Source organism: Anopheles nili, chromosome 2 (genome assembly GCF_943737925.1).
Source record: "Anopheles nili chromosome 2, idAnoNiliSN_F5_01, whole genome shotgun sequence".
In the NCBI taxonomy this organism is placed as follows: domain Eukaryota; kingdom Metazoa; phylum Arthropoda; class Insecta; order Diptera; family Culicidae; genus Anopheles; species Anopheles nili.
Window position 1 is genome coordinate 29,080,054 of NC_071291.1, and position 15,343 is coordinate 29,095,396.

Sequence of the window (15,343 nt, forward strand, 5' to 3'; positions counted from 1 at the left end):
AGAAAACAACATAAACAAACTGATTTGCAAACTGGGTCGGTTTGTGTTCCCTGATTTGACAGCAGTATACTTTAAGACTGACATTTGCGTGAGTGCATAATAAGTAAATTACAAATGCTCTCTTAGTAGATACTTATTTTATTTTAACTGTTTATGTTTTGTTTTGAATTAGCATTGTACGTAATGGATAGTTAATAGAGATATTCAGTCAGATCAAATTTAAGTGAACAACAATTTTATTATTTTCGACGTCTAAAATTCATCAATAACGATTTCGGACTGGTGAGAAGTTCATACGTTTAAGGTAGTAATTAATTTTTATTTTATATTTCGCAGGCTATAATAACGAGGATTGGTCAAGCTTCCAGAAGTATCCATCACTCGCCTGTAATAATAATGTAACAAAAAAATGATGGTTAGATTTTATACGCTTTATTTATACTTTTTAGTTTCGTTATAGTTTCCTGGCTTCAGATTCCCAGCTTTGCACATACATATTTCAATTTATGTCGTTTCACAATTCAAAATGGTACCCTGGTACACATTTCATCACCATTTAATTGTTTGTATTACTTTGCATTGTATTCCTCCCGTTTCCTAGTTAAGTTTCTCTTAATTTTGTTGTGTTGCTTTATTACACATTATCAGGTCGTATTCATGCTTGAGTACCAATAGACGTGGCGTCGATTTCAATCTTCTTCCCATTACTATTAGGTTGGGTGTAAACCCGCTCGGAGCTTTCATTGCTATCTTTCCCTGGTTTATTTGTCGATTACTTTCGCAACGATAATTAATATGTTTACATATTATTATATTATTTCACCATAACATGCCATCTTTGACGAATCATTTTGCGCAAACCATCAACTGCTGCTATCCTTCCGTGTATTCTTGTTTTTACTAATTTCGAAGCGAAAGTTGCTAACCGATAGGTGTAATCTGTGCAGTTTGTTACTGTTCTGGCCTGTATTATTCATCCAGGTGTACTTTGTGAAAGTCTATCTGTAAATAATAAACGTGAATGAAGATGACATCATCTTCGACATATGTTATGTTCATAAATGTGTACAATATTTTATTCCATGACGATAACTCTACACTATTAGCGACACTTTCCGTAAACACTTCATTCAACGCCTTCCTATTGCAACATTCGGTCCTGTAATATGTTCATAGCAAGATTTGTTTTTATATTAACTCCTTTTAAATCAAATCAATTTTAATGTTTTCTATTCTTCAAACACTCTTTTTCTTACGTTTATTTTGGTATTGAGGATTTGCAACAAATCTGACGGCTTATTTCGATAATGAAAATCTTCATGAATCGCTCATGCCTTGGGCAGGAATCAATTTGGCGATCTAAGGGATGCTCTTCTCTCTTTTTTTCTGGGATATAGCACTCGTACAGGCAGAACAATGGGCGGCCACGCAAGCTTTGTCTTACGTATCAGTGAACATTATTTACGTGCACCAGAAAACGTTGCGTGAAGAAACTGTTAGTAGCATGTTCCTCTTTTCTTCCATTGCGATCCATTCGGTTGCAATCTATAATCGAAGTGGACTGATCAAAGGAATTTATTTTCGTTTGCAAATTTGTTTCACTACAATGCTCTTAATGTAGCATGTAGGTGATTCGATATTTGCTCGATGGATCCCAGTAGGGCATCTGCGAGCAAACAAAAACATGAATATTGAAATAGGACGACCAAATGAGGCATTGCCTAAAAAAGCAGATAATATACATTGCACAATATGGTTGAGTTTGCGTCACAGTGCAACGGAGGACAGAACCGTTCGGAGCCGGCTGCTGATAGCGACGGCGCATGCACTGAACGCCGACGGAAAGTGTTCTTTCCGAGTGGCGGTTGCAACGACGAACTGTCGAAAAAAGTTACCGAAACATCAGCTGCTCGATATGCCGGACGTCATTGTCGAACCAAAGAGGAACTCCCAGCAGATTTGTGGCGTACACGGCGAATACGAAGGAAGAACAGAGATGTCCTCGGTATATCGGTACAGGGTGGAAGGCGCCTAGATGACGGCGGCGACAATGGGTGCGAAGACGGTCGGGACAAAGACAGCAATGCGAACGGGGCTAGTCGATAAAACTCTGCTCAACGCAGGCTTTCACTCGTTTCTCGTACTCCCGACGGTTTTCTTTGTAGAGCTGCGCTGCCATGGAATTTGCGGGTGAGTTTGGGTTTGGATCACTCAATAAAGACTGCAATAGAAGCGCAAAAGATAGAAATAATGTTGGCTTTCCGTTTTATTGCTCGCGCTCGCAAGAAGGGCCTACCTGAATTGATGTTAAAATAGCCGACACGTCATACGTAGGGCTCCATCTGTTTTGCAATATGTCCAGACAGATGCCTCCGTCGGCGTAAACGTTCGGATGGAACATTTTCGACACAAACCTCACCGTAGGCGGCTTGTTTGGATACTCCTCGGTAAATTCTATCGTGAGCTTAAACGTACCATCTTCGAATGGTGTGTCGTGTGGTCCGAAAATCACAGCATTCCAGATCATAATATTGTTGTCGGTTGGCGCACCGGACACGCCAGTCGGTGGGTCTTCCTGGAGCCTAGAAATAGTCGTGAGAAATAAAAGATTTAGTAAGAACGTGCTTTCCTTTATTGACTGCCAATCATAGGTTCATCACGTGACAAGTGTGAATGGAGGAAAAACGAGCCGCACAAGATGTGCGTACATTGTGCAATCGATGTGTCCAAGTTCGCGAAGCCATGTTCCGGATCGTAGTCGGCACTACAATCTCTATTCCTTGACACAATCCGCGAGTCTCGCCGAGGACTCTCTATTTCCGTTCATTCCAGCCGTTGGCCTCGATCGCAAACAGCCAAGAACATGCTCGACTGATAGAAGATGAACTTGAAAAATCGACGGCAGTATCATCGATAGACAAGAGCGACAGTAGGTTGCAATTTGACCGATAAGCGACGAATGCAATTGCATCAATCAAGCCCAAGAACGTAAACAAAGCGACATGTGCTACTCAAATGGGTCAACAAGGCTGGCTGGCTGGCCGATTCACTAAGCTGATAGATTGCATTGCGTAAGACAAAATGGTGTGTGACTCCTCGTTCTGTATGGTTTGAATCCCAGAACAGGCGGGCATGATCCGCCGTTCAAATTGCCAGCTTCGATCCCAATATCAAGGCATTATAGGAAACTGTTGCTTGAACAAAAGTGCAACGGTGCGCCGTATGTGAGCAGGATGTTTAATTATGATAAGGATCGCGCAAATGAAGAACAGCTTCAGCTGGGAAACACTAGCGTGTGTTCGTTCCTCGGTCCCTGACCCATCGGACAGTACACAAATGCTGAAGTACAGATTTTTCCTCAGCGTCATACGCTGCTCTATTAATGGTTCTTCCTTTCTGTGCTGACCCGTATAACGAGGGCGATCTCTCTCTCTATTTATCTTTGTTTCTCTCGCTCTTTCTGTGGCGTTATGTTTAGATTGCAAAAATAAACTTTTACGAACTGTCCGGTTAAGCATTTATTTTCCCCACCAGTCTGGGTGAGACTGAAAGCAAGACAAAGCTATCGGGGTTTTGGGTCGTTCCCGTGAGGTGTTTCTTTAAATGCGTCTTAACGGTGAGTGGGAAGGAAAGAATTTCGCGTCACCGTATTTCGTTGGCGATCTCAATCACGGTAGCCTTCGCTACCAAACTGCACCTAAACTGTGCCGAAATTAGTTTGATTTGGGTTTTTGGTGTCAGTATGTCTTTGCCAAATGCTGGCTAGCATCACCGTCGTGAGCATACGGACGGCAAGAGGACGAAAAGGCATTTCTATTAGATGCAGATTTCTTTCGGCCCATCCTGCATCTAGAATAAGGGTGCTTGGTAGAAGAAAAAATCATCCCATCGTACATCCGACTAGACGAGTTAATAAAGGGGATCCTAAAGAGAGATAGAGAAGAAAACAGTGAGCGAGATTGAGAGGGAACGGTTTACGTCATACCGAAACCGTCCACGAAGACCTACTTCTTGTTGCGTTGGTTATCAAAACAAACCCACTAAATAGCAAAGCGTAAGTGGGTGAAGCAAAGGGTGGGCTGATTTTTGTCTTCGAAAACGGACCTTGAAAAATGCCCGTACTAATCATCGGCCCTGCACAGCTGCTGCCTGTACGGGTGCGGATGATGTGCAACGTTGACACACACCAACAACCGCTCGTTTGGCTACCCGTTTCGTACAGCGTACTCCTCCCTCGTTCATTTACCCAACCCAAGGGCATCCTTCCCGTCGATGGGTAGGACTCGCGTGTAAAAGACGGTTACTACAAGGTCGCGCAACGGTTCCTCCCGTGCTTGTTGGCGTTCGGTTGACTGTGTTCGATATTTTTATCACGGTAAACGCAGCGCACCAACTCGCCGTTGTTGGATCGAATCCTTCCATTAGTGGCACGAGAGGCAACCGTCAAACAAATGCTCCCCGAGCGCCCAGCAGTTGGTGCTTGGAGCTATTGGGGCAATGGCAATAAAATTCCCAGATCCAAGTCGTTTGGATAACTTGTGCGGTGACACTACCATGGCAACGATTAAAGCGGTTTTATGCTTCTGCTATGTATCCTCCGATCGGTTTCGTCGGTAAACATTGCGAATGAATAGGGGCGATGGGATTTGAGGGCAACCAAACGGGGGCCTGTTGAACTCGTCCCTGTTTTAATGCTCAGCTCCTGTTTCCGATGAACTGACAAACAAAAGAGTACAGAGTTCGTACACGCACGGAGGCATTTACCTTTTGAAATCTCTCATTAAACGTCTGCGAGCTGGAGTGGACATTTCCTACGAAGGGTTTCCGAAATCCGAGTTCGAGAGCTTTGTTTTATCGAAAATAAATCTGCGCTTCGATGGTTGCACGAGCGCTACAGTCGCTCGGCTGTGTTTCTTTTCCGGTTCGCTACTGGCGTTGCTGCTTCTGCTAGTGCTTCTCGAACAGTCTCTTTCCGTCTCGTTTACTCGTTCGCGCTACGGTTGTACGGATTTCTATGCTCCCCACTCTTTTCCTCCGGCCACTGACACTTTTCTTCCTATTTAGGTGAGGCCACCGCCGAGCTCCACGGGCAGCAGCGGCTGGCTGTGAATTTCTTTTTTCGCCTGGCCTCCGTTCCGAGGCTTATTTTGGTGCACTTGGTGTTGCCTCGGGCAAATCACCCCCGAGATACGTATTCCTTGTTTTATGTAAGTCCTTGCTTTTGTGTTTCGGACAACCACCGCGAGCACTGACACTGACGGAGAGCTTACGCGCACGACAAAGAGCAACGGGAAAAGAGAACTCCACACCGATCAAGCGAAAATATGAACTAATGCCGCACAAACACGACCGAGACGCATCACGGGAAAACGGGTTAACGCCGTGGCAGAGGGCGAATCGCCAGCTTGCACCACCTAACGCGTAAAAGCTTCAATTTCTGTGAACCGTCGTGCACTTAGTATAAGCTACTCTGCTTGCATGGAAGCCTGCTGTTGCCTGCGCTTATTCACCAACTTTTTCTTACGATCCTCTCTAAACGCTAAATATCACAATGTATACACGCAATCGCTCGATTGCTGATGCCAGAAAACGATTGATCAACGGATTTGGACCAGCACAATTCACGCGAGTCCCAAACGCGTAAATTGCCTGCTAAGTGAGGTGTTTTTCACTGCCGTTGATTTAGTTTCTATTCACTAGCGACGGAAAAAAGCAAGGTGTTTTTCATTCTGTGCTCTGCTCAGGGTGTATATGGCAGGGCCAGGTTGGCTCGTCGACGTTTCTCTTCCGCCATTTTGTGGTTATATTTGATGAGGATAACAGGGTTTTGCTTAGTTGAAATTGGGGACCACATCATAGAGAAGAGTTATTAATAAAGTTTTGTTATTCTCATTAATCAATAGATAATTGAATTACATCATAATAATACGAATAAAATCTAAAGATCGAGTAATACTTTGGTAATGGTGCAACCTTTTCCATATCATACTAATCTTGACACGAACGGGAAATGCATCAAATTGTCATTTACTGATGTCATCTGAAACTTATCGAAACAGTTACGATTCACATGGCGTTTTCTAATTAGTAATAGGTTGTAGTATTAAAATAATTTCGGTTGATTTCATGCATAAAGTTTAGAAATACTTTGCATAAAAATAATGCATTTTAAAGGTGTAAAAGAATTTATTTTCAAAAGTGTTGTCTTTGTGTTGCTGCTTGGACGGCGATACATTCAGTCAGTATGCTAACCTACATTACTACATATATGTCTAAAATTGTTGCGAACTTAACCTTGAAATATATAATATGTATTCCTAATACGTTTGTACCTTCGTAAATGGAATCATAAGAAATATCTAGAAAAATTCAAAGTGTATAAAATACATAAATCCTTTCATCAAACAGAATCATCGTGCTTTCAAAAATATGATAACTGTTAATGGAAGATTCGTTAATAATTTGCTGTTGATATTGTGTTAGAAAAATGCTTGAGGGCAAAATGGAATTATGCATGGAGAATCTTTCCTCCAACACTGGACGATTCTGGAATTTTTAAGGCATCAGAAGTTCAATGTTTGGTGATTGAAGATTCTCGAATATTTGGTATTGCGAATAAACGCACATCCAACAGTAAATCTGCATTGGAAAAAATATGTTACATTTGTAATGACGAGCGGGCACTTCAAATATCCTACTTACGTTGTATGCCATCCATACCCACAGTATAAGACTCGAGAGAGTTTGTTGTAGCTGTTAATAGACAGGTAAGTCCCATTAATATCTGTTGACATTACATTGCACACCCCAAGCAGTACTCACATAAATGTAATAGCCTCCGATTAACCACAAACCGTATACAAACTGAAATAAAATAGCTATTCCAAATAGGGCTAACCATGGTAGCATCCATCCACGAGTAGTTGTTTTCAAAGAATAGCATACGCCTCCAGCAGATATGATGAGCAAGATGAAGTATAAAATAAAAAATCCTCCAACGACCTGCATCGAGTCACGAATGTCGGTTTCGAATAGAGGAGAGTATAATTGTGAGGAATCGCCTCCCAGTAGGTTGTATGTGGTCTAGGGAATGAAATTTTCAAAGCACATATTATCAAATTAAAGCTTTATTTTCAATATATCTATTGCTCTGCAGCTAGAGTAGTACCTACCATAGTTATCAATACTATTGACACGGCAACGGTGTACGCCGCTACTGCATAGCTTCCCGATTTCACGGAATTTGTCCAAATAAATGGCGACCAACAAGATTCAAGCCAGACCATTTTGAAGAAATGTAATTATAAGCACGCTAAAATTGTATTTAACAGTCTGTTAGCATCATTTTGAAATTACTTTCCCTGCGTTGCTAGACGTCATTATGCTTAATGCATGCAAAGGCACGCCCATGTTGATATGTGGCTCACTGCGTACTTACTAATATAAAAGAGGGAGTATTTCAATCAATTCCAATGATTGACAATAATATAGTTTGCGATTCAGCTTGATACACGCTTGTACAAAGGGTTGCACACGATTAATAAAACTTGTTTTATCACCAAACAAATAAAATTACGAACCTAAGAGGCGAAAGGCAAACAAACAAACTGCCTATTTGACAGATTGGGTATCATAAAACCAGGCTATTACAGCGAGCCTACACTCGAAGGCGATGTGTGTGAGAACAAGAGTATGTGAGTTAAATTTGACGTCTCGCGTTTCTAACACATGTTTCTGATATAAAGATTCGTCTTATTTGTTAATACCTTGCGTAATATATTCAGAAAGCTTGCCTGTTTCGGTTGAATCGAAATACCTTGCAAACAGTGTAAGCATGCGATGTATTGATGCTACATTTGCAAACTCGTTATTCAGGTTTGCTCTTACAAGCCGAGATTTTCTCGTTGCGTGAAAAGCGACATCTAGCGTGAAAATTTAAATTTTTCATTTGCTGTAAAATGTTGAGTGTTAGTCTTTGAATAAAGTAGCAAATCTTATTTATTTATACTCCGGACTGCTTTCTAACATGACTGTTATATCTGGTATAGAGAAGTTAGTATGAGATATAATAAAATATCGCATAAAATTTGCATAAGAACTATCATGCCCTAGTTTCTCTTTGCTTAAAGGATTCATTTTTAGTGCAGAATCTTCTGCAAATAAATGCACCGCAAATATCAGCAAACACTAACATTCCTTAGGTTAAAGGAGTTCTCGTTAATGCTTTTGAGCACCAAAAACAAATTAGAAACAAAATAATTGACAAATCAGCAAAAGACCTCTATTTTGCCATATACAACCATCGTCTCCATTGATCCATGATATGATTCCACAAGTTAGCGACAATCCTTATCTCTAATCTTAAGCTTCTATACGCACTCGTGATGCGTGAACATCTTTTAAATTCAGCCAGTAAAACCACGTGTAGGAGAAGCACACCACCCGCCTGCTTCTGCTTGAAGCACGTGGAGCTAAAGACGCGATTCAGTTCAACTACATGCATGAGAGGCAACCACGTGGGCACCAAATTTACCGTCTCTCAATCCAGCAGCTCTACCTCGCGCAACCACGTGACGTGATGAGCTGAGAGACGCGATTGAGCCAAATCCCAGCATCTCTCGTCCCGACGCAGGCTGCTGACTGCCCGTAGGCGACATCTATCGATCGCTGGAATGATTTTGGAAGCGATCCGACATGCCCATGAGGTGAAAATCCCAACCCAAAACCCCGACACCGGGCATATAATCGGGTTGCGCATATGTCGCCTGTGTCGCGCCTCTGCGCGTCGGCCCCGTGACAGGCAGAGTGGGAAGTGATTTGAATATTCGAATGCCTGGCGCGAAGCGGCCTTAAGCACCGGTTCGCGACCAGTCATTATCGTAAACGAAATGCCGTCCTCCATTCGGAGCGTGGAGGACTCCAGCTTCGGGCCCAAAAATGGGGCCTGCCTGCTTCCCTTAATGATACGGTTGCTGCGGAGTACATTTTCTGCGTACGTTTCTCACTCTCTCTCTCTCTCTCTCTCTCTGACTCCTGCTGCTTTTCCTTCTTGCAGCCGACTTTGTGGCCATTTCGGTCCAGTAGACGCCGTGGGATGGTGGACTTCTGCTAACGCCAACGGTTGTACCGTTTCGGTGCTGATCCTTCGGCGTTTTGCGACCTGCGCGCAGGATGTACCCAAGAGTAGCCGTTTTTGTTGCGAACCCAAACCAGCCACCTAATGCTGTGGAAGGCTCCTTCCTTGGTCAGACGCAACCAGACGCAAGGGCCCGATAAAAAAAATCGAGAGAAAAAGAAATGAACGAAAAACCCTCGAACATGAGTCTGAAACCGTGCTGAGGAGAGAACGAGAAATGACGAGAACAGCGTTCCACCACGCTATTGCGTGCGGTGGTTTTTGTTTCTTTTTTTTTCACACGAACATCTAACGAGGTGCGCACTCGTGCCAGAGACCGTACGCGTAAGGTTATGCTCGCGCATCGCAAAGAAATGTGCATTCATGCTGCGTGCATCTCCCGCCGAGTCTGACGCACCTTCGTCACCGTGCTCTCATGCTCCAAGTTTCGGTCCGGTTGGGGCGTTGCATTTGTGTACCGTTCTGGTCAAGTTTTGTGCTGATCTTCTTACGCTTCACTGCGTACCCTTCTGGGAGAGCCGAAGCACTGGAAAGGATTCTTCGCCCTTCACGACGGTCAAGCTTGTTGCCAAAATCGCTCAAATTTGCGACGAGTTTTTCCGATTGTTCCGGGGTCGCTTTTAAGCTACGCGTTTTGTGAGAGTCGACTCATCAGATAAGCTGGAAGTACTTGCCTTGTTTGGAGGTGCTTTAGATTTGTGCATTCTGTGGCACAAACACGATGTCTAGGATCGAGCCTCGGCGTTTGAACCGTCAATTTGCATATTAATATTCGGGTCCACTTAAACCGCCTCAGATAGGTTCCATCAGACCAATTTGTTAATCATATATCACGTGCCCACGTACCTTTTTTTGCCGGTCCCGTTCTGAGACAGTAATCTGTTATGATGAGCCCCGTGATGGAACGGAATGAATTGGTTTTCGAAACCCCTATTATGGTGATTGCACTCGGTGTTTAATTTCTCGTTATCTGCCGCCGCTGGACTGAGCTGAAACGGTGGCTTGGAAACGCAACTAGAAGATTTATTGAAAGCATCGCGAACCGCTTCGGTATGTGCTGAGTTTTTTGTTCTTCCTTTTAGACGAATGCGACCGAAACAGAAACGGCTTCGAGCTGGAGAGAGCGTCCTTTCGTTGCACCGGCAGATGCATCTCGGTTGGGGATGCGTTCTGGAGCAGTTTTCCTCTCTTTTCCGGGCTGCAGGCGACGAGAGCGCATTCGGGAGCTGACGCACCTGGCTAAGCCGTTTTTGGGAGGCTGACTTTTCTCTGCGTTTTCGCTCGCTCTCTCTTAACAAATGATTGGCACAGTGGGCAAAAGCTGTCCGTCTCAGGTAGATGGGGTATTTTAACGAAACAAAGGCTTTTTATAAAAATATCCGATCGTTTAGTTTTGCTGAGTGCAATGTTGCACCACAATAGAATTTTATTTCTGCTATTTTGTAATCGTTTGATAATTTGTCAATTAGTATGAACCTTAGAGATAGGGACTTTAGTCAATAATTTTTTATCGCGTACTAAAAAAAGTTACTTATGAAGATGTTTTATTACATTTGCGTAAATACAACCTTCACCTTTGGGCAGTAATTTTGCTACTGTACTATGAAAAAGACGCACTACGTTATGCAGGGTCAGTGAGAACGTCAAAGGGTAATCCCGATAACTACGTTTCCTTTGAAAAATGCTAAAATCCAGAATTCTTTGACCAAAAATATGTTTTCAAAGTTAAAAGACACCTCAATTAATTCTCATGAAAAACCCGGTGTTGTGACGCTCTCGCCTGCTCCTTGGCCCACCGTGGCACGTGCTGAGAGCGCAAACGAACCGACGCAAACCGCGGGACTCGCGCGAGAGCTAGCGCCAGCGCATACGCACCGGCCAAAAGACCAACCGCCATGCTTTGGTTCACTTAGTTTTATCGTGCGTTCGTTTCGCCACGGATGGTCTTTTGCCGGTCGGTTCGTTTCGTTCGCCCGGTTCGACGCCGGTTCGCCCTTTTTTCCCTGCTCCGGCCATTGCCAGCCCGCGACTCCTTCGAGAGTTTTCCTCCGAACGTACAGCGAGATCTGCAGATTGATTGGCATTCGGGTGGAAAATCGAAGCGAAACAAATAAAAATATCGCAGCGAGGTAAAGCGAGTGGCCCAGAAAATCAAGAGCATTTAACTGGGAAGCACCGATTAGCAGCGTAACCTCGGTCGGTGTAAGTTTTTCCCAGGTTTTCCCAGTGCATGCATGTGTGTGTGTGTACGTGTGTACGTGCGTGCGCTTGGGAATGGGTCGTTAATTGTAAATTATGGGTGCGTGCCGCAGCCTAGCCACGTGTGTTTGTGCGTATTTATTTTCGAGCTGGTGCGATTTCGGCACCGTTAAAAAAAGTGCGAGCACTTAGCAGTTACACGTCTAGAAGGATATGATTATCTGGCGCCTCCGCCAGCGTGTGTGCCAGTGTGCGCGTGTGTGTGGTTGTTAAGAACGCGCCAAGGAATGTGCGCAAAAGGATCTCGTGTCAATAAAATATTTTCTTCAACCAACTGAGCCGGATGCTGTGGCCGTGCGGACGAACATTTGAAACACGTTGTATAAACGGATGGATTGGTTTGCCACAAACAAAAATCGTCGGTCTCCTTCGTCCGCTGGTTGCATAAAAGTAGCCTTTTTATCAGGGAACTGGTAAAGAAGTGAGCCCGAAACGCAGGAGCCCTTGGGCCCCCCGGGTTCCGAAACGAGAGAATGCGAGACAGTGAGTGAGAGAGTGAGAGAGAGAAAAATCACGAGAATGGGATGAATCTGAGGGAAAACAAAAATCAAACCTCCCTCCCAAAAACAAAAAAAAAAATGAGAGAAAAAAAAGTAAACCAAACCTTCCACCCTTCCTCAACGCGCTCTATCCGGGAAATAAAAGTGAAACAATCGAGGGCTGCTCCTCCGCTGGTCCTTCCCAGCCCTTGATCGCGTTCTCGCCAACAACCGCACGATCGTCGCGGGAGTCGGCGGACGGACGTAGGGCGGCATCTTTCGCCGTCGGTTAAGATTTATGTAGTGCACCGTTGCTGTGCTGCTGCTGCTGTTGTTGCTGTTGCTGGGCCTCCTTTGGCTCTTCATCTGCCCTGCAAGCCCCCTTCCTTCCCGCCGAACACAGGGCAACTGCAGCGCGATCGTCGTCGAGTTTCTCGCCGTGATCTCCCGCCCAAACCGGGGCGAGTTTTCTCGCGACGCCGGGATCAAGGGAGAGGAGTTTTCGTGTTGTACCGAATTTATTCCCGCAACTGCGGAAGAAGCGACACAGAAGGGAACAGCAACAACAACTAAAAAAAAGCACACACACACACGGGGAACAAAAATAAAAGCGAAAAACAATCGCACCGAAACGTGCCACACCGGCTTCGGGAGTCGCCTGCCGAGCGATGGTGACTTTGATGGCGATGATTCGTCGCCCCAGGGAGAGCATAGCTCTGGGTGGGGGTGGAATATGTGTGTGTGTGTGTGTGTGTGGTGGTTGTTCCCTTATCCGCGATCGCGAACGCGAACCCGCCGCATAAATGCAAACGAGATGCACTTACACAGTCCGCACGCGAACTAAACGGGCGCAATACAACCAACCACCCCCAGGTTGGCCAGGTGGAGCGATAACCCAGGGGGAGGAGGGGGGGGAGCGGGGAAAAGAGAGGGGTGCATTTTGAATGCACGAAATGTGCTCGATCGGTTTCGAGGGGATTTGGGGGGATTGTGGGTGTGACACACACACACACACACACACAAGCGGAGTAAGCGAGAGGTGGCGTGGGTGATTGATTGTCCTAGATTTTGAAAATGGGCGAATTTTAAGGCGAATAGAAAACCAAATCGCCTTCAAACCGCTGTGAAATGGAGCCATTCTATGGCACCGCAAGGTGGCAGAAAAACGAGGCGTGAATTTGACTAATCAGCTTGAGCAAGTGTTTCGTAAATAACTCAATTTGAGTGGACAGGGTGTGTGTACGGGTATCAGGTATTTGTTCATTCAACTTGGTCTTGATTCATAATGAAATTATTATGTCAAGTGTATAAGAACAGCAAGGTCCCATATCCCAATATAGAGAGTAACAAAATATCGGTCCACTCGAGGTTTGATTGAAATTTTGATTCCTTGGGTATTGCAAAAAGTTCGTATCATTATGTTTCACATGTCTCTTTTCTCCGCGAGGTTCTTATACTCGGATGTCGTGTAGTTTCACGATCGCTTCAAACTCTCATCCTTTTTGTTCCCTTCTACACCCAAGCGCGCCACCCTTCTAACGTCTGCCGAGTCGCAAAAGAGCTGCGAGGTGTAAAACCGACACCAATTGGACGCTCCCTTAGGGCTTGCAATCGCACGAAATCGAAAGATCCATCAGTCCACGATGAAGGTGAACCGTTTTCGGAGATCGGCAGCTGAAACCCAATCTGGGTTGATCGCATTCGTCAGCTCGATGTGACCCACCAATTGATGGGTAACAACGTTGCGATGAGAACGAAGTCAGGCTGCTTGTTGAGGTCCAGCCGATCAGCAGCAAATCACCACATCCAACCTGGAGCCGTAGGTCTTCGTGAAGATAAAAACCTTCACCCCGGGGGGAACCTGCCTAAGGCATGCTGCTGGGGTCTTTTCGGGGCCATTGAGATTGCGGTCGAACTTTTTCGTGCCATTTCACCGTCGCCTTTCGGTAGCATCTCACTTCTCACTGGGCAACTGAGCGATGAAACCGCCCTTTTGCGGTCGCGAAAGATCGCCAGCTGCTGGTTTCGGGTGCCTTCGAAACGGGGAGGGCACTCGAGCTCCGAGCAAGGGTTGATTATTTCCGTAATTGCTGACCACCGGGACCGAGCAATTATGGGTCTCTGCGCCGTGGGTTGGGTGGAGTTGTGAAATTTTCCTCTCCATCCATCGGTTGCGGTTGCGTGAAGGAAGAGGAGACGGGGGGGGGGGCAAGAAGTACCCGAAAAAACAAACAGCAAAAGAAGAAGAAGAAGAAGAAAAAACGGGGGCGAAAAAACCACCCCACCTGCTTGCGTAGGGAGAAGCGATCGATTTTTACACAAAAACTGCACATTGGGTGGCAATTTGACACTCGGTGGTTTCACTTGCCCACCCAATGGGTGTCACGGGGGGTAGTGGGTGGGGGGGGGAGGTGGAATTTCCCGCGTAGTTCAAACAATGCTGGACACCATTTACCGTAAGTACTCTCGCGGGTGGATGCGCGTTTATTCTAATCATTGCCCTCATCAACGGAACCCGCGCAATTGCGCGCCAATTCACCTCCCACCGGAAGCAATTGGTGGGCTTCTCCCTCCCCTCCCACCACCCATTGGGTGCGATTTTTCCGGAGCTTGCGTTTTGCGTTCCATTCGATGGGCCGGCGATTGGCAGCAAATAATCATGCGCACTCATTAGCCGCACACCCGGCACAAACCGATGAAAGTTGAGGAGCATGGATCGGGTGGAAAGGGATATGGGGTGGGAGGGAGGGAGGGAGGGCGACACGGTGGAAAGCAAACCACCGAAAACCGGCTGGAAAACCCACCACCACCACCACTGGCTGCCAATCAACCGACCCCGGAGCCACCGTTAAAGCGATTAAGCACGCTCACGACACTCTTCCTTTGGGCGCAAAGCGACATGCGGCCTTCATAATATCCCTATCCTTATTTTACCCCGAGCCCGAACGGCGCGGTTTGATGAAGACTGACGGGGAGCCTGGATTGCGCTGATATCTTGATCGCAAGATAGCGCCCAATCGCGATCGGAAGCTGGCTGAGTTGTGGGGTGCAAAACAGCAAACAAAATTTAAAAAAAAAAACAAAATCCCCAAAGCTCGTGTGTTGCAGAACTGGGCAGCGAGAAGCACACACATGCAAACGACAGCATGCTCTGGGGTGCGAGATCAAAGCCGGTAAAACGGATCGTTCGAGTTCATTCATGCGCGGTTGACAGCGCGTCCGAAAGTCGTGAATTTGAGCCCGTGTCGGTGGCTCGAAAAAGCTTCCCAGGATCCAAACCGGCCAAGTGATATGCCAAAGGAGCCTGTGTCGTTTCGCGCGTTGATACAGCGCTTTGACGGATGGGCTCATACATTATTAATGTCTTCGTGTTGCGTTTTTTGCGTCTCACACGCGTAAGCCCTCGTCGTATTCACCCAAAGAAGGTAATCCTCGGGGCTTCGGTGGTTTGTATTTTGGTCGCCGTTTG

At 45.7% G+C, this 15,343-nt stretch overlaps 2 protein-coding genes across 4 annotated transcripts; both read right to left on the reverse strand.

The window, feature by feature from the left end:
• Positions 1 to 431: 431 nt before the first annotated feature.
• LOC128721368 (ubiquitin-conjugating enzyme E2-17 kDa) lies at positions 432 to 5,601 on the reverse strand. 3 transcript variants are annotated; one of them, XM_053815113.1, is made up of 3 exons: positions 4,765 to 5,601; positions 2,297 to 2,582; positions 432 to 2,221 (listed from the first exon to the last, which is right to left on the reverse strand). In XM_053815113.1, the coding sequence occupies exons 1-3, from the start codon at positions 4,806 to 4,808 to the stop codon at positions 2,096 to 2,098; spliced, it is 456 nt and encodes a 151-aa protein (XP_053671088.1). In that variant the 5' UTR covers positions 4,809 to 5,601; the 3' UTR covers positions 432 to 2,095. The 3 variants fall into 3 exon arrangements, with proteins under 3 accessions (XP_053671088.1, XP_053671089.1, XP_053671087.1); XM_053815114.1 differs by lacking the exon at positions 4,765 to 5,601 and adding an exon at positions 2,709 to 2,928; XM_053815112.1 differs by lacking the exon at positions 4,765 to 5,601 and adding an exon at positions 2,661 to 2,928.
• Positions 5,602 to 6,179: 578 nt separating this feature from the next.
• On the reverse strand, positions 6,180 to 7,578 carry LOC128732017 (uncharacterized). Its single transcript, XM_053825176.1, has 5 exons — positions 7,439 to 7,578; positions 7,173 to 7,312; positions 6,823 to 7,083; positions 6,703 to 6,753; positions 6,180 to 6,639 (listed from the first exon to the last, which is right to left on the reverse strand). Exons 2-5 carry the CDS (start codon positions 7,284 to 7,286, stop codon positions 6,556 to 6,558), a joined length of 510 nt encoding a protein of 169 aa, XP_053681151.1. The 5' UTR covers positions 7,287 to 7,312; positions 7,439 to 7,578; the 3' UTR covers positions 6,180 to 6,555.
• Positions 7,579 to 15,343: the final 7,765 nt, after the last annotated feature.

Coding starts and splice junctions, on each gene's coding strand:
- LOC128721368 (XM_053815112.1), bottom strand. CDS start 2,710: ATGTACGCACATCTTGTGCGGCTCGTTTTTCCTCCATTCACACTTGTC. Junction 2,583..2,660: donor CCTCCATTCACACTTGTCAC/GTGATGAACCTA, acceptor GACTATTTCTAG/GCTCCAGGAAGACCCACCGA. Junction 2,222..2,296: donor CTATTTTAACATCAATTCAG/GTAGGCCCTTCT, acceptor CTTCTATTGCAG/TCTTTATTGAGTGATCCAAA.
- LOC128732017 (XM_053825176.1), bottom strand. CDS start 7,286: ATGGTCTGGCTTGAATCTTGTTGGTCGCCATTTATTTGGACAAATTCC. Junction 7,084..7,172: donor CAATAGTATTGATAACTATG/GTAGGTACTACT, acceptor TTCATTCCCTAG/ACCACATACAACCTACTGGG. Junction 6,640..6,702: donor GGGTATGGATGGCATACAAC/GTAAGTAGGATA, acceptor TTTCCAATGCAG/ATTTACTGTTGGATGTGCGT.